The 19999-nt window shown below is 35.5% G+C and overlaps 1 protein-coding gene across 1 annotated transcript in view; it reads right to left on the reverse strand.

The window, feature by feature from the left end:
- MYCBP2 (MYC binding protein 2) overlaps positions 1 to 19999 on the reverse strand; it is a gene marked incomplete at its 5' end in the record, with an annotated part of 193425 nt that overhangs the window by 111173 nt on the left and 62253 nt on the right. The window contains 4 exons of the mRNA XM_084300818.1: positions 1037 to 1154; positions 7143 to 7224; positions 7625 to 7744; positions 14301 to 14408. Of these exons, the coding sequence (XP_084156944.1) occupies positions 1037 to 1154; positions 7143 to 7224; positions 7625 to 7744; positions 14301 to 14408 (428 nt within the window). The remainder of the gene's footprint in view (positions 1 to 1036; positions 1155 to 7142; positions 7225 to 7624; positions 7745 to 14300; positions 14409 to 19999) is intronic.

Below are 19999 nucleotides of genomic sequence, written 5' to 3' on the forward strand. Positions count from 1 at the left end.
ATGGCCTCAAAGCCTCTTTTGTTTCTGGGTGATTTATTATTATTTATTATTTATTTATTTTAACAAAAAGACTCAATCAACAGACAGGTTTTAAAATCCTATTTCTCAAAGTGAATTTGGATTTTCAGGAGCTAAGTTTCACAGAAAGTCAACAAAGTTTAAGCCTTTATATACTCAAGTCACTTTTGACAAAGACTGAAGATCTAACTCGAAGTGTGAAAAACAATGATTATTAACTAATATAAGAGTCATCTGGGGCACAGTTTTAATTAAAAATGAAATTTTCAATTCTAAAATTTCAATCTTCACCTTTTTCGCATTTTCTGTAAAAAGATACAGACTCCAAAAGGTGATGTATCTGTTGTGTTTGGCAATACATTGTTTTTAAAACTTATAAAAACAATTCTACACTCGAGTATTTGTTAAAAGAACATTCTGGGGAAAATACTAACAACAAATTACCCTGGAAAAACTGTAGTGAGGGAGCATTTCAAGGACAAGGCGAAATAAAGACCTGAAGTCAGGATGAAGGGGGATTAAATGATGTTGAAGTGCTTATTCAGTGAAAATATAAATTGATCTCAATGGACATGGGGGAGTACATGCCAGGTGGATATGAAAGAAAAGTACCACAGTCATGCTGTGTTGTACTGATCAATAATTTCTCCTAAATTGTAAGTACAACTTCTGCAATTCATTGCCATTTCTATGGAAGAAAAGGTGACCCTGTTACTTTTCCAACTAATGCAGGTAATAGAATATCCAATAGATACTTATTTGCAATGGAGCTTGTAACAATAAAGAGTTTGAGAAAACTGTTCCACCTCAAACCTGCCAAGAATCCCTGGTACCATGCTTTTATAAACACAACAATATTAGAGGCCCCATTTTTAAACATGAGACACAGACATAAAAGACATGCAGAATCCATGAGTTGTTCTATGCTTGCAAGTATAATTAAACAATTTTGAAAGGCCTTTGAGCAATACATTGATTACCAGTTTATTCCCATAAGTAAACGTTATTATTTCCTTACTGAGAAACTTCCAAATGTGAAAACCTGGCCATCCGTTAAGAGAATAGCTGTATGGTTGCTTCCAGCAGTAACTTGTGTACTAGGACCTGGTAATGCTTGCACCAAAGTAGGACATCCCCTATATCAAAAATAAATTAATTTTGTATCATTACATGCATATGCAACATATAACGTATATACTAGTATTACTACGGTTTCACTAACTGAAACACATTCATTATGTTCAGATACTATATGGAACATCTGCCAAGCAACATCTTACTTATGTGAAGCAACATCTTACTTATTAAATGAACAGAAGCTTGAAAAATTGTACCAGATATTTGAGTTTATACCTTCTTGTTACAGGGAACCAGATCAAGTACCTTTTTCAACTAAACTCAGGAATTGCTATTGAATAAAAATGAGTAATTATATTATTGTAGGATTACATTTCTGTTACAGTAGGTACAGTAATAAATATGTGTGTATGTATAGGCATACAAAATATAGAGCAATGAATTGTAGCATTAAAAAAAAAATCTGTAGCGAGGATGTTGATTATGTACTTAACAAAATTGTTTAATTGATGAAGTGATCAAAGCCTTATGTGGTTGGTACTCTAGTACAATGACCAGAAGCAATACTGCTGTGGCCCTCCTGAGTTAGCTGTCTACAGAACCATAAAAGAAAGAGAGGGTCCACCCACCTCCAGTAACTTTCTAATAAGGAACTAAAAACCTGTTCTCCATTAAATTCACAGAATTGAGAAAGAACAATCCTCCCCAAAATGTTTTCCTGTATAACGATCTGGACAAGTGTAATATTTATGCCTCCCAAATATGGACAAGTATAAGAAAATCAATTTACCATTTTAACAAAATAAATGAAAAAAACCAGCAGCATGAGCAAGAAGCAAAGAAAGAAAGATTGCAGTGATGACTCAGAATAGAAAGAGCAAGAGAGACAAAAAGAAAGAACTACGAAACACTACGACTAAAATTTTTACATAAATCACAATAAAACGAACAGGAGACTATAAGAACTGTACCAGAATCTGAGTCTTATAATGAATGGCTACCTACACTTCAAAATTATTTTGAACTGTGAATTTGATGAACAAGTGACTCCAGAATAACTCCATGTCTGGGAACTCTGACCCTAGAGAATAGGAGCACTATATATACTTACTTGTATGCACTTTCAAAAATAAGTTTATCTAATGAAATAAGAATAGATTGTTTTATGTTGGAATAAAGAAGTGTCAGCCCACATTTACCTACCAGTTCTTTAGCAGCTGATGTGCAAAAAGAGGGGTTACCTGTGTGTTCTGCTTTTAGCTACACTGAAGGCAAAAAAGTAGGAGGAAGAAGAGTATGTTCTAAAGGGTAAGAGAAAGGAAGATGTGGACACATAGAAATGTGGAACAGAGGAATATAGTATGAAGACAGAATAACGACCTGAAAGGGAACACATACAGAAAGAAGTGATTCCTTTGTGGAGAACGTTTGCTTGAAGTGGGTGACTGTGAGGGAAATGGATAGACTGAAGAGCAGCACAGAATTTGGTAGAGGACACAAAACATGACATTCATAAATTTGTAAGTCTTTGTTGGCCTAAAAGCACAAGGGTTTGGACACTAGTAAGATAATACACATACAAAGCTAAGTTTGGCAGCAGCAATGATGAAATATTTTAAAAACAGACGGAACATTACTGAGACATTGTTCAACCTCCATTAACTTTATGAGAGCTCAAAAAGATACCGAAGCAGAAAAAAAACATAATTAAAAACTAATGAAAAAAACACTTAGAGTGAAAAATTTTCACAATTTCTTTTTGTACAGATGGCCAGAAAGCAGTATTAGCCCTCTAATCTCACCACTATGATGTCTACTCTGACAAATAAATACAACAATTTACATTAAAAAAAAAACAAACACAAATCTTACTCTATCTATCAGCTATATTACCTGAAAGTTGAGTATGATATATGCTTAGTAACAGCAGAGCAAAAATGAACAAGCAACTAAAGTAGACAGATGTAGCATGTTATACTTGTTAGCCCTTTTCTTAAGATCACTCAATTTTGGAATGGCTAACCACAGCACACCTACTATGAAAATGAATTGGAAAAAAGACACTTAACCACGTCAAAAAATACAGTAAAACTGCATAAGAGTAATATTTTTTGCTTCATAAAACTAGGAGGAATTTGGAAAAATACAATAAACAGGGTAGACTGCCTTATATGGAATGTGAAAACTGATACAAGTATTTTCCTATCCACTGAAACTCAGCATAGAAAAACAATGTAGACCCTTAAGAATCTAAGAGGCCCTTTGGGCAAAGTTTTGACAAGCACACGTTCTGCATTTGAGAAGTATTCTTCTCAGAAGGATTTGAAGGACACTGTGTCAAAATCACAGTTTCTCTGGCTTCTGGATGAGACACAGGCATTTGGCAGAGATCAATCACAGATCAAGCTCAGCTATACACATAGCAACCTGAGATCCCCTGGGAAAACTTAAGATTGCTGAATGAAAACCAGCAGATACACATGCACTAGCTAACTCGGGATCCTACAAGAAGTCCAGATACAATTTAGGCTACCCACAGTGAAACCCTCCTCTGTCCTGAAGGGTAAGCATGTCTGGCAGGAGATGTGATGTGATCTTCAACAAGATGTCCCGCAATAGGTGCCTGAATGATAGCTGTCCATGGTAGATGCCCAGCCGATAGCTGGCTGGCAGGTGCACAACATTTCACATGGGGCTGCTGACCGTGGTGCTGTAAGATCAGGTTCACCATGGGCTATTTGTTACTGTGTACTGTGTCAAAAGAAAACTACTGTAAATTGCAGGCAGAGCTGGACAGTACAGGGGTTAAAAAAATAAACAAAGTGGAGATCTTTAGATTTTAGATGTAAATGGAAGCTTGGTGAAAAGATGTAAGTAAGACCTGCAGTCCACAAATGAAGTAAAATAATTGGACAATACACCTAGAAATAGTCTTACGGGACACGTTTTGTTGTAGAGATAATAGAGTAGTCTTTACCCTTTGTCTTCTCATAGAACATATCTGACTGTCCATGCTCAAGTATTTCTTCCATGTCATTGTTGACCCTTTGGAAGCAAAGATACATCATGTTGTTCTACTTCAGTGGTTCCATTTTTGGAGCTTGACTGCCAAGTGCTGAAAGCAACAGCAGGTACAAGAAATGCAAGCAAACTTTGAACACTAACAGAAAGATCCTGAAGTTTTAAGTCACACTTTCTTGAGAAAAGCATCACCAAGGCACAGTTCCTTGCTTATGCAAACACAAGATGCACAATTTTTAACCAATACTAGATACCGCGATGTGTTTCTTGCTTCCACTGAGTTTCTATCCACCCATTCAGCATCTAGTTTGAAGAGCAGGGGATGTCAAATCCTTCACGTAGCAAATATCTCATCAACATCTACTGCTGTGGCTTTTACAGCAGAAAGCCTATGCAGACTAGTTTAACAGCTCCAGCATACTGATATGGAAAAAATGGTCTCCCAGGAACCAGATCACTTGCTTTTGTATGTCGTCCATCTGTGAGTGACTAAAGCCTTTGCTGAAGAAAAAACATCATCATCCTGTGCATATTGCTTGTTCACACCATTTCAGTTCTGTCAATGGTTTATTGAGAATCATGTCATCCTGTTCATCTGCTGGTTTGTTTGCTTGTGAACACAGAAAATAATAGTCTGAAGTCTTTTTAGGGCATGTAACATGCCTTATTCTTTCTGGAGTAGTACAAAGAATTTGTGGTGCTTATCACTGTCTAAACGAGGAGTCCAGAATCCCCTTAATTAAGGAATAAGACATGTCTAGACAGTTGTGCGGAATTCAAAATAGATAAGCATTTTCAAGACTCACTACTTTCAAGACTTTCTTTACAGTGAAAGACAGAAGTCTCTGAAAGGGTAAGTCATCACTTGCTGCCCAGAAACTTCAATCATTACATCATCTGGTAATGAAGATGGTTCCCTCACATGAAAATGAGAGTTGTTGCATTTGTCCTGTCGGTTCTTGATTTCAGGGGCCACCATGTATTAGCTAGGCTGCCTAAACAGTATCTCCTCTTTTTTTTTTTTTCTTCCCTCTCCTGGAAACACAGAAGATCATCAGTTCCTGGATTCAGAAGACGATGGTCTTCCTGAGGTCAATACAGGCAATGTGACACACTGCATGACTGACATACCACTGACCTGGCTGGAGCTGGCCATCTCAGCACCACTGCGTCCCAACTGAGGTGGAACTCTGCATAAGGATTCCCTGTTTCCTTCTCTGAGTCCCTTACTGTGAGGACAGAGGAGTGATCTCTACTTAAAGCTGGAAAAAGAAGTACATCAATGAGGAAATCATCATCTGAATGATGGTGCTAAACAGCAATATAGTACTACAGCCAGTTCTCATGCACAGGACATTTTCCAAATTTCTTCAAGGCTTTTTTCAGACACTGTCTAGGATCTGCTGTGGAATGATACAAAGGTCAGTGCCAAGCTGCTCCTCAGCTTCTAGGACTGGTCAGGCACTATCTTTTCACACAGGATGTTTCACGTTCTCTTCTAGGATCTCATTTGGTCTCCATCCAGTTTCTGTCTAAATAAGCAACAGATGCGGCGTTTACTGCCTGGAATTCTGACAAATAGTGCAGATAGCCCTGATGCCTTCAAAAAAAAAAAAACCCAAGCAATTTCATTTAAGTTGGAAATGGGAGACAGTAAGTTACCAGTACAAACGCCACTGCTTTTTGTATCTCTTCAAAGAACAACTAGCCTTATCCTAGGAGTGACTTGAACTGCCTGCTAAAGCAGTTGCAGCTTCCAGTATCCATGAATTTCCAGGAATGAAAAAGACTACTGTCACGTGGCCCTATTACAGGCAGAAACAGGGACAGCATTCACCAGTCTAATGCAGACTGGGTAAGTGTAACAGTTTAGAGACTACCATTTGGCACAGCACAGCAGCCAATGCAAAGTAATGTTTCCTATTAACTTTCGTTCTTCCTTCCCTCTCTCCCTTTGTATAGTGAATGCAATGAAAGATTTAAGAAGAAGATGATTTCTTCAGAAACTTGACAAAAGAGACTATTTGGAAGTCTTGCAAGAGATTAGGAGGATAGATGTTGAAGCAATTTTTATTTCACTGTTACAAAAGAAACAACAGAACTGAAGACAAGTCATGGATGCTCCCTCTTTATGCCTTTTATGTAAGGATATTGGGCATTACTGGACATACCCAAAGCCTCAATGATCCCTACTATTAAAAACCCCATCTTACACACATATGGTACATGGGCACACCCAAAGAACAACACTATTGTATTTCCTTTTACTGCAAAACATTGATTATCTACTTCAATAAGCAGACGAGATACTAAGAGTGAGATTCAGCTTCCCATTAGAGACACCTGTATTTAGTTGTCTGTGTTCTCACTATAGTCAATGGAGATCAAGGCAATATATTTTACAGAGCTACTCAATACATCTAAATTAGGTAAGCGGCAGCTAGTTAGTCAAATAGTTCTCCAGACTCTGTTGACTTCTCTATTTCCACTGACCACAAAAAACACGTCACTCTCATGCGGACCTGGAAAGTAAGTGCCAACGACATGCAGCTGAGACTCAAACTTTGTGATTTAATTTTGGAAACTATTTAAAAACAAAGAGTCTGAAGCAAACTACTGCCAGTAATGTAACAGAAATAGGTTAATCTCAGTTTATAACCTCATAGTACTTTAATTATTGCATATGCAATATTTTCCAGAAATAACGATACCTTAAGGAGATTTCAACGTTATTCCCTTATATATGGACAGAGAAATAAAGAGACAGAAGCATTTACAACCCAATTATCAAAGCTATACGAATAACTACACACACAAGCCTTCACATATGGAACATGTTACCTACACAGTACAACAGTATGGTTACTACTAACAATGGATCTACCCAACGGGCTTATGGGGAGCAAGTGCAGTACCTAACTGGGAAAATATATGAGTTTTCTCATTTCCTAGCTACAGAGAAATTTAGCCACTTTTTATACAGCAGAACAGCAATACACAGCCATGCCTTGCGATTACCAGCTTACCTGGAATTAACATCACCATGTCCAAGTTGCCCATGCTGCCCATATCCAAATGTGTAAACATCACCATTCTCCATCAAAACCACTGAAAACAAACAAAAAAGAACAATATTTTTCCTGAGATATGTATGTGTTAACAGTGTACTGCACCACTGCTGGTTAGTCTTTTCAGGCAGAATAGTTACCAATTGTTACTGGAACACCATAAGACCTATAACATCTTCCACAACTTATCACAGCTAGCATCTCTACAAAGGGGTACAGCTGTGCCATGCACTTGTTACCAAATGGCTCAAAAATTGCTTAAAAGCTCTGATATAATTCCATATATGGTATTTCTGTGGTGTCTTGCACTGTTGAAGGACAATGTAGTATACTACAAAATGATAGTGCAACCTTTTTCAAACTTCAAAAAGGAAGGAAGGGAGAAAAGAAGGAAGGGAGGGAAGGAATCTACACTATAATTCATATTTATTTATTTTTACCTGAATGGTGAAATCCACAACTGACTTGTACAGCTCGCAGTTCACAGTCAAAGCGGACAGCCCCTGGTGGATAGGTTGTGATTTTGCTTGCATCCTTCTCACCTCTTTCTCCACTTCCGTCTATAAACAAAACTTGTAATTATATATCACATCTTCCAAAAATGTTATGTTAGGAGGAGGAACAAGAATAGTCAATAATCCCCACCCTGCCATTTGTAAGGTAGGAGAAGGAACTCACAGAATAGTGAGAGAAAGAGCTCAAAACAAGTAATCAAAGGAATTGGGAACAAGGAATCATCTGAAAGAAGACAGAAGCTCTACTCCTGAACAATCTACTGCATCAAAGTTACACACACAAAAGGAAAATAGCACATCCTCTAAAGCAGAAACTTCTGAAGAGCAGAAAAAAACGATGAGCCAAACAGGAAAGTGCAATAACTTCAGAAGTTTTGCTTAATAACCATCACTTCTGTTCTTCAAGGAAATAACATTATCAATTACACAGAAAGCACTGTACTTGAACACAACAGGTATAGCCTAGTCTGGCTCATTCAATCTCTACTTGTTAAGGATTTTACTTGACTCCAACTTGGCCCTGCTTTACATAACTAACAATTAGTTACACAATTAATCTCTAACAACACTGATAGACTCACTACCACATCTGTTTCTGGTCTACGATGAATTTTAGACATTTCTCTGCTTTCTGTTATTAAGTATGCAGTGCATTATCGGTTCCTATAATCAAACAGCACTTTTATCAGATAACAGTACGGAAGTGACAAATAAGTGTATTATTTATCAACTTCTTGAAAGCCACTATCTTGGGAAAAAGATGTTTAAGTCTGTTAACTAGACTGTAATTAAACTACATTGTCACGAAGTCACAAAGGAAGGTGGTTTTGTAACACCAGCAGGAAACAGAGAAAGAGAACATGCTCAGCACCACTGAGACACTTATACCTGTGAAGGAAGCTGGCAACAAAAGCTCTGAATAAAGTGCATTTTTGTAATGACCAATGCCATATATGACTGCAGCATACACACACTACCAAAGTGGGCCAAGTAAACACACCTTTAACTACTGTTATAAAATCCTTTTAAACCAGAGGTTTCTCTAGCACCGTGAACGAGGAGAAAAGGGATAAGTGCACCCAAGAGATCCTACATTGCCTCTGTGATAATTCTGACCAATTATTACTACCTTATTAACAAAATTCATACAGAGAAACAACTGCTGCTGAAAGCACTTGATGTGTTGTTAATTCAGATCTGCATTAAAAGTTTCTATATGCTTTCCTGAACAACTGTTAGTGGAAGTCTGGACTCTGAGCATTCGTTATTTACTATGTACACATAGTAAATACTTAATAAATGCATAGTAAAAAAATGCATAGTAAAAAAAAAACCTTGCAAATCTTTCGAAGTAACTTCAACACATCACAAAATAAATAAATATATAAATAACAAAACTTTTCTTATTTGGAAGAAAAAAAAAAAACAAAAACAAAGAGACTATTTACCAAAAAAAAAAAAACAAAAAACAAAAAACAAAACCCACACCTGAAAAAACATGTATTTTTTTCTAGTCATATAATTCTGCTTTAACATGCTTCTACTATTTCAGTTAGTAATTTGGCTACTTCTCAAAACCTATCAACTTTTTATACCAACTTTTGTATTAAACTGTATACGACAAAGGAATCAATAGGTGGTTCTAAGGGCTAATATTGCTGCCATAATATTTTATTCAGGAAGCAGCCTACTTACTGCTTCCCTCTTTCACGCATACTTTTCTAACAGAGCAATGTGAATTGTTCTCGAAGGTCACCTGTGGCCCCTTATCTCTCCTCCACCACTGATGGCTGTGCTGACAAATATAAGCTCTCCCACTGTGGAAATGCACTTTGCAACAGTCAACTGCCAGGAAGGCACACGTCTACTATGTACGTGATGTGTCTGTATGTGTTTCCCAAAATGAAACTAACTAGACACACAGCATAATATGATACCATATTATGCATAAGGAAATGCTAAATACTATTGTGTACGATGTAGAGAAAACAACATTGACATGAAAATAATTTTCTGCATTTCCTTATCCAAGAAACAGATTTATTTTAAAGGAGAAAGATTTACAGAGTTGAGACTTTTAAGTTCCAAAGCTAACTTGTCAAAGTCCTTAAGAATGCAGGAATGGGATGTGTCTTGAACAAATGTAACTGTGGAGACACATGCTTGTTTTTCTTCAAACAATTGTGCATATACTCATTTCATTAGAAGTAATACCAAAGCAACCTGAAGGGGAAAGCACAGAAAGAAACACTATGAAGCAGAGATTGCTCTTCAAGCAAGAAAGTTAGTACTTTCAGTGTTATCCAACTGGACTTCTACTTTGTCTCTTTCAACTCTATGAAAGAGAAGAAAGCACTTGGGGAAAGCTCCAAAATGCTTCCTGCTGTCATCACTGAGGGGTGGGTGCTATGAACGACTTCACAATGCTGTTTTTTCAACTTGGATACCTTGCACACTTAGGGAAGAAAAGTGTGCTAACTGGTATAACTATTAACAACACACAAAAACACCCTTCAACTCCCCTTTCCTTAGGGAAATGAGTTTCTGAAGACAATCTTTTCCCCTGTGCTCAGAAGCTCTCCTGGTTAATATTGCTACCACAAAAACAAACAAACAAAAAAAAACCAGCTCTCCACTGTTTTCCAGCAACAAAGAAAAAATTCATTCAGTTCTAGCAGCAAGTAAAGTCATGAGCTATAGATGAGAGTTCTTCTGGAGAAAAAAAATATTTTACAGAATGGCACCACAGAACCTGGGCCCAGACCTGAGGCAAACCATTTTGTTGGTCTCCCGCTGCTGCAGGAAGGGTGATGATATTTGCTTTTTTCTCATTGACCATTTCTAGAGGAGGGAAAAAGTGCTTCCAAGGATGTTAAACATGCTTCTTCTCCCCACAGATGAAAAGCTTTAATTTTACATACTTGTGTACATAAAAATTTCATAGAATAACTGTCTCTTAATAATACCACACCATTTTTCAACGTTTCTTTATTTAAGTTCAGCAGAGATCACCCAAATAATGCCTATCAGTCAAGTTACTGTTTAGTATTTGTGATGTTCAATCCTCATGGGATGGTCTCAATGCTTTAGTATCTATAGGCTCTATATACCACATTACTTGAACAAATCAGCCTGTGACTGCAGCTTGACTGCCCACCACAGACTGCAGTTGAAATATCGGTAAGCAATATTATAGCTACAGTGCAGGAGGTACAGGAGGGAAAGGAAACACACTCTGGTTGTAAAAATCATTCCTCCTACAAGGGGAGAAAAATAAGCAAGTCTACTGAATGCTTGAGAGGTGGCTACAGAGCTTGGGTGAGATCTGACTTGCAGAATCTCAAGTGCATGACACGTATGATAATGTGGTAATGTATTTGCATTGTAATTACAAACTCAATAGCAACAACTCTATCCTAAATTTTTGTACCAGTATTGGCAAGCAGGTTTTGTTCAGTGTTTTTCTCTGGTAAGTGCTTCAAACTCTCTTTTCCTTACCCTTAAAGTTAAAAAGTAGAACATAAATTTTCTTGAACACACTGATAATTTTGGATTAGCATTTACAAAATCATTGTTATATAACTTGTTCCATCCCTACAATTTCAGCTTCTTCTAACCTTTGTCCTTCTGGTATTTGTTTTCATATTCTTTGGATTATATATATAATATATATATATAATATATATATATATATATACATATATAGTTTATTACCACTACTACAAAATACAGGAAAAAGGCAGTGTTTGCTACAGAACCTTAACTGACTCATGGAGCTTACTTTGTTTTTAATTTCCACTCAGCTGATTTCTATAGTTGAAAAATGTACAGACTTCTGCAGACTTTAATCTTGTTTACTCAAGATCCACAATGATAAAGTCCCCTGGGACTGGAAATATGGACTGGGAAGTCACTATCTTGTTACAGAATGAGGATGAAGGACAAGCTGATTTCTCTTCTTAGTTTCAAAGCACTCCATGATTACCAAAGAAGGTGGTGCTTTCTCCTTTCTATTTGTGATGAAGATGCAGACACAAATTAGAATGATTAGGATTATGTTAAAATCATATTTTTTGTAATAAGAAAGATCTTTATATGCAGACCCTATAAATGCGAAATGAGTGGATGACAGTGGCAAGCTTTCCAGATAATGGCTATTCATGATAAAGTTAAAGGAGTTTTCAACTGAAGAATTCAACAGAATTCAACAAATAAAAGCCATGTAGATTTGATAATATACCAATGTACAATGTACAAGTTTTTAAATTAGACCACAACTGTCATCCTTGAAGCAGCTGTTCCCATTCAAGTTTAAATAAATATCAATATCAGGAGAAGATATGCAGCTGAAGACTGGGAAGAAGGAACAGGTATCTTCAAGTCTAGTCCTATCCAACAATGTTACCAGCTGAAATGCATTTTCCCTGCAAGAAGATCTTGAAGGTCTGATTGATGTGAATTGTTAAAAGACTACCTTACCAGAAACTTCAAGTAAGAATGCTGTCTTGGAAAATATCACATTCAAAAATGAGACAAAAGAGCATACCCATTTCAATGTTGGAGTGTCCTTTTCCTGAAGTCAACATCCCTGCCTCAGATTGCTTGAGATTATTGATTTTATCTTCTGCATATAGTAAGAGAAGCAGATGAAGAATGTCTTAAAATTAGGTATATTTCTTATCCTTTCCATGATTTTCACCTCACCCATTATTTGATAGCAAACCATTTCACCAGTTTTCCTTTGTTAGGAGGGTATTTCTAGTTTCTAGTGGAATTTACGGCCTTCTTTCTGGAAGCCATCTTCTGTGGCAGAGAAGGGTTCTCAACATTTACTTCTAAAGACATTACTCAAGACAAATCTTCCTGATCTGTTTAGTATGAGACAGGAAAAAACCTAAAAGAAACAGAATTTCTTTACATATGGCCTTCCTTAAGGAAAAATAAATGGTCGGTTCTACAGAGTGTATCTAACTAAATTCTTCAGCACAATGCAGACTTTTGCATTGTCTGTGCTAACACACCCCAAGAAATAAATGTTAACCTCAAACTGTGACTAATGCATGCACCTCTTATAAGGAAATATTTGATGTAGCTACTCAGAGCTAAAGAGAGCTCCAACTACTAACACATGCCAAAAAATAAGAGGTAGGCAGGATGAACATACTTCTTCATGCACTTTCCTATAGGGTCACGGGCTTGCATGCAGTATAACTAGCAGAAGTACCCAGTTCAAGAAAATTGGTTATCAGCGAAGTGTCACTCAAATGACAGCACTCAGGTTTTGTATGATTTGCCTTTCAGCATGAAATCTCTCCCAGGGAGATTATGATAGATTTTATTTAAACCATTAAGTGGTAAAGTGCAGATGATACGTTATCCAGGGAGACTAGGAAGATACTATGCAAAAACAAAGGACCAAAGGACCAGATTCTGGTTTCATTCCCCTTAAAAAAAACTTGAGATAATTTCATTATCAGGTATGTTCACAACTAGGTAGGCCTATCACCCCTCTCCCCCACTGAAATCATATCCCAGAAGTCTTCAAATTGTCGTACGATTTGTTTCTATACATGCCAAATACAAATCACTAACTTGCATGAATTCAACTTGAAAGCCACTCTAACAATTCTTTTCAAAATTTTTTTAGCTATTCTTTAAAAATGTTGAAACTTTCTGGGCCCACACCATTTTAGAGCTTTCTGATTACTTTGATCAGGTCTGTAATCTGCATTTTACAAACGTATCCTTCCTTTATAAATAGATACATACACACATCTATACACAGATACAGACAATGATCAAATTTGATACAGTTCAACTATAGTCATTGCAGCTGAAATTTTTAGTAATATAGTATTTCTTCAAAAAAAAAAAATCACTTACACCTAAACACATTACACACTTTGAAATTAAATGTTTACTGAGTTGGCTTTCCAGACATACCAAAGTTTCATAAATATCAAAGATAACTCCTTACATTCTGAAAAAGAACTGTTCAGTTCATGAATACTGCAATGTAAAAACTGTACTATGATTTATACGTTCCCCATTCAAAGCTAGCAAAAAAAAAAAGTGTTATTTACATTATTTTAAATATTTGCTTTCTTTAAAAAAGGTTTTTTAATAGACAACATACCTATGAAAAACTTTTATGCTAGAATTAGCAAGTATAGAATTTATGTTAAAGGAATCACCCCAGATACACTGCACAGAAGTTCAAAAACAAACAAAAAAACTAACAGTATTAATGTCACAGCTGAGTCACTAGAAGGTGCGAAAGTTTCCTACAAATGAAAGAACCTTAGAAATGAGACAACCTTAGAAATGAGAAGACAAAGGAAAGCAATGCATTTTTCAACTAAGAAAAAAACAGAGGGAAAGGAAAACAAAGATAATGCAGACTACCAAACATTTACACTTAAAAAAATAAAAAGTCAACATTTAAATGCGTTCTCTTTCTCCTCAGGTAACAAAATACTAACAAGAAGAAAGGCAGAAGCCATTTTGTGCATTTCTTTGAAAAGACAGATTCAGCGCATGGAAGAGGTGAGGTGGGAGGATCGGCTTATTTCCACCCTAGCTGAAAAGGAAGTCCAAATACCTTTGTGCTTGTCCCGTTTATGCTTTAGCTGTGCTGGATGGGGTCTGATTCTGGCTAGAGCCTGTTCTCGATGGTTCATAAAAATAGGACCAGGAAATACAAGGGGGCCTGAGGAGAAACATTTTGCACATGCATAGGAAAGCTCACAAAATGGAAACTGTGTTAAACAAAATTCAAATTAAAAGCAATGACAAAAAAAGAGTAACTATATAATAAATCTTGTTTGTCTAAATTCAAAAAGCCCCAATGAAAAGAAATTCATATCTCTTTATAATAAGACCAAAATAGTATGCATAGAAACAGTGAACATCCCACAGTGATAGCTTTACCTAAATTTGTAAGTATGAAACTCTACTGTAATGGAACTGTAATGGAAACACAGACTCACAGTGGAGTAAAATTTGATAGCAAATATACATTACTGTATTTAATAGTATAAAAGATTAATTATCACATCTTACTTCCTACAATATTACATTCAAAAACAATAATTTGGAATATCACCTTATCAGTGCTGAATTTAAAGAACATAGCCACACAACTGCTTATCATTACCAGATTTAAAATTCATTTATCAATTATAAAGAAAACAGCAATCCAAAAATAACCAGTTCCATAAGTAAAATCATTCAAATATGATTGTTTTTCTGATCTACTTATCAATCTTGCAATCTATTTAAGTTATTCTTTGAATCTTTCCCATCTATGTAAAAGTCAAATCTTCAAGAGAAGATTCATATTTAAAGAAAGCAATAATGTATTTATTTAATGTTTTCTTCAGATTTTTTTATTTTAATCTAGACCCATTCATAGCTATATTAAGTTTAATCAAAGCTGATTATATGTAGATAATGGAACAGCAATTTTTTGCTTAAATTTGTACTTTCTACTCTACTTTTAACCTTTCTACTAAAGGTTAAGTCTGCCATCAAGAATTTCTTTGGAAGCATCTCCTGCTTCTGGAAGTCAGACATCACATGGAAATCATAGCAAAGGAGCAACTAATTCTGATAAATACCCCACACCATTCCACAGGTCTCCAGACCCAGTCAATGAATGGTCTTTAAAAAAAACCTCCAAGTTAGGCTTTGTGTCACATTTTAAGTGGATTATATGAACCTTTGAAAATTAGTATTCCCTGTTCTTCCCCAAGATTCCCATAGGTAATCTTTATTTACAAATTAATTTATGCTAACTTTCGGTAAATGCTCATTGTCTCAAGTGCCCTTCCTTCAGCTTTACACCATCAGACCTCTCACTGATAGGGAACAGCATGAACAGAAATTTAAGTGGAAGTTAGGCCAAATCTACTTGGCTTTGGAACCTGCAGATGAAGAAACTTCACACACTGAAGTTGACGAAAGTTGACTTTTTAAAGTTGACTTAAAAAAGAAAAACTATAAATGTGTTAAAAATTAATTACTGCATTTCCTTTCAGCTTTGAATTTCCTACATGTGTTACCTAATATAATGCCTAAAAACCTCATTAGACATCTATGTCTTTTATATACAGCATAGATTTTTGGTTTCATTCAACCATGGAGGTTTTGGTTCACCCTTGGAGTCTCTTTATCCAGTTCAACCAGAATAGGTCAACTTGCTAATTAAGAACCAACTTCTCCTTATGACCAAGAATCATAATTTGTTTTTGATTTACCTTCATCATGAGGCTTCTTCCTCTAGCTGTCTTGCTGTTTTCCTGCTTCTCAGTTTCCTATCAATCCGAGCTTCTGTTTAATAGATGCTTAATACCACCCCATATTCTCAGTTACCATTTTTGGCAAAGACTACCTTCTGCCAGGCCATTTGCTATGCTTAGCATCTCACCTCCTAGTACTTAAATTCACACAAAAAATACTATCCCTTTCTCTCTTTCAAGTTGGAAGGGAGGTACTGAGGCAGACCAGGAAAAGTCAAGAAAGGGGAGAGAGATAAATGACAGGCAAATTACGAAAGCTAGGAATGTTAGGAGGACAAAAGATACTGAGAAAAGCTAGGTGAACAACAGGAGGAAACAGACTGGAGTTGAAAAAGAAAGATAGTGATGGAAGACTAGGACTTGCTTACTACTGAGAAGTTCCTAATGAAATAAAAAGCCCAAGAAACAGAGATTGGACCTGACAATATAACAAAAGTGAAGCTTGAATTAGAAAACAGTTACAAAAAAAGATCCAAGGACTGCAAAGAGTGCAGGTATGAAGTATGTGGGTCTAAGGTATTTGTAGGTAATCAGAATACACGATCTCTAGATAATTTAGACAAAAAATTTCCAAAAATTCCGAAGTTCCAGAAAATGCCTGCATAACATATAGCCCAGGGGACTGGATGCAGCCCTGAACGCAATGTTTGGTATTTTGGCATTAAGAGCAAAGATGGCAAGAGAGAAAATATCAGAAGGACAGAAGGAAGCTAAGTATGTTAGGGTAAGTAAAAGAATTATTAGAAATTTTGGAGATAAAGAATATTGGGGATGCATAAAAGGATGGCAGCATACTGCTACTACATTGCTGCCTATAGCCAAGCCCCTCAACAGAATTTCATTCCCTTAGTCAATACAATGACTCTGTAAAGGTGTCCAACCTTCTGACTAAAGTAGCTTTGCTTCTGGATATTCCTATATCCTATATGTTCCCATCAATTACATGAGGAACTCAAGTCCAAAATAAAGTTAAATACAGTATCTCTCCATTTCATAATAATTTGTATCCAATCCATGGAACAGAATGAGTATGTCTATCATTGTTTTTGGCTTTTTATGCATGATAGATCTATAACGTAATGATAATAAATATCATAGGAAATATCTGCATTTTGATTGTATTATGATGCCTGAATGTTCAGTCATGTGCTGTGAAGAACCTTCTCTCCCTTGAATATAACACCACAGGACACAAACCAATCGAACAATTTATGAAGACTGTGTCTACTTTCTACTTACATCAAAAGTTGCCTGTACAAAGGGAGCAGAGTTTAAGTGCTATTAATTATTTTGGTGGAATGATTCAGCCATACACCATATGCTTCCTTTATTTTGTTAAAAAATGCAGAAAATCATTCAAAAAACTCTTCCAGAAGCTTCTAATGTAGATTTACATAGGGAATAATAACCTATTATTCAGTTATTTTACTAGTTCAGGTTAGAGAGTTAAAGGAATGACAGCCACTAGTAAACTGTAATGTTGCTATTTTAAATCAGTTGCTGTATGATGCCAAATGCTATTCACTCTCTCCCTTTAGTTTTTATAGAATGTTTTCCCATAGCTCCCAAATCAAACATCTCAAAGCTATAAATATTAGTTTTTCTTTCTAGGTCCTGCGGGATCCGGGCCTTTCAAAATGGACTTTGGCAGTGAATTAAAAGCATAAAGCAAAAAATGTTAATCAACAGAATTAATTTTATTTTCTAGAAAAATAGAATGTGTTTATTAAACAAAGCAGTTGACTATGGGATAACAGAGTCTCTGTATACACACTTAAGTGCTTTTTTTGCATTCTAGGCCATCTAAGCACTTTGGCAGAATTTCCTCAGAGTTTTCTATTTGATTTGTATTTGTATTTGTTTTATGCATATTTTGATCTCTTCTAGTATCATTCCCTAAACAACTGCTATTTGGCTGGCTGTAGTTACAGAGGACTGAAATTAATGATCTCAAATGGTTACTTAGACCAATGCACTGAATGTAGCAGGTTATGTGAAAAAAAAACACAACACAATAACATCATTAAAAATTGTATCATAATGTATGTACATAAGCAATATAAATTAAGGTTGCACAAGAAATTTGATTTCTGCCACTCGTTGGTGTTTGATTTCACAATTTATTTATGTTCTTTCAAACACAGTAGCTTTTCAGCACATATTTACTAACTGAATCTCCTAGTTTGGATGACACTTTCCATTGTAAATCCCTATTTTTGTCTTCTTGAGTGTTTGTAAGAGAAAGAACAGACTGTTTTAGGAAATAATAAAATACAGAGACAAACGTTTAATATACAAAAAAAAATACCTATCTAACAGGTCAACAGTACATAAACTTTTAAGGTTATTTCAAAAAATGAAACTGAGGACAAATAGTTAAAAGTGGAACACATTTTACTATGATACTAAGATATCCATACTTCTAGGTTTAAGATAAAAAACAAACAAACAAAAAACAATCTTAATAATCCTACGAGGCCATATTAATTGTTAACTGCACATTCTTTAAAACTGTGTTTTTTTCAGATGATGAGTGGCAATTTATTATCACAGCAGAAACATTTGTGTAAATTGACACTGTGTGATGCAGACACTAAGGTTCATTTTTGTTTTACTGTCCTCTGCTACAGTTTGCTTCTTCTGTTCAAAACACTGAAAGTAAAAATGGATTATATCCAAAAATGGAATCTTCCTTTGTTTTTACAGTTCTTTTCTACTGACAGTTAAAGTGTATAAATCAGGTCTGGAGGAAAAATTGCTAGGGCTTTTTATGGTGAAAAAGAGATGCAGACTAGCCAATACAAGCATGCAAGACAACTGGAGTGGGTATGAGAAAATGAGATGGAAGTAACATTTATGATAATAATTTTGGCACTTTCTCTCTTCTAAATACTTGACTGTGTACTTACTGTTAAACAAATGTGAAAGATGCATTTCTGTATGTATAAACATAAGATGAACTAAACCACTAAATATAAAGCAACTGCTTTCACTAAATCTATGGCAAATCTGAGTTCTAAAACAATAACAAATATAAAGATTTTTATTTTAAAAATTTGCTTAATTAACAATCATCACCTCTTTCAGACAGAAGTCATAAGCTCAAGTATAACAATGTAACTTCACAAAACCTTACCTGCTGGTAATTAAGGACAAAAACACACAACCTTCTCTTGAAAGCTTTCTTGAAACAGAAAGTCAGGTATGAGTTTGATACAATTTATATGTATACAAGTACAAAGTTTTTTGTTTTAAGAAACTTTGAAAGAAATAAAACTTCCAGGTCCTGAAAGCATCAACATAAATACTTAAATAAATTTATGGAAAAAGCTGCACTAATATTAAATGAAAATTATTGCATATGAATAGACAGTTCTGCTGTATATTTAAGTATATGCTCAGCAATGACATATGCTGAGCAAATATATAAGAATATGCTCAGCAAATAACAGTGTTACTGACAAACTCATTTCAAGCTTGTAGTGGCTTGAGCAGATGTCAGTTAAACAGATTTAAATGATACTCAGCCTGGCACAGTAAAACGAATTGCTGAAATAACTGAATTAGCTACACTTCAGAAAAGTCTAAAATTGCTCAAATATATGAAGCCTCAGATAACACTGTCTCGCTACAGAACAGCTTTGACTAATATCAATCAATTTCCAGATTTCTTTTTCTTCCAAGTGGAGTAAGATTGAAAGAAAATAATTTTCCCCTTCTGTATGGGCATCAAAAGGCAAAACCTAGGTTAAACACCAAATCTGTATCTCAGTAGTGATCATCTAAAAGTTCTACATTACAGGCTGAGCAAGAGTAAAGTAGTGAAATATCAGTGAATGAAGAGGCTGTTTGTAATCATCATATGAACAGCTACTTCTGTATCTTTTAGTGTATTACTTAAATATAGCTTGTTTAAAAAGCTATTTTTAAATTCTCACACCCTTCTAAAACAAAACAAACAAACAAAAAACCCACGACCAACAGATTAATATTTAAGCAA

Source organism: Netta rufina (assembly GCF_964035555.1).
Source record: "Netta rufina genome assembly, chromosome: 1".
In the NCBI taxonomy this organism is placed as follows: Eukaryota; Metazoa; Chordata; class Aves; order Anseriformes; family Anatidae; genus Netta; species Netta rufina.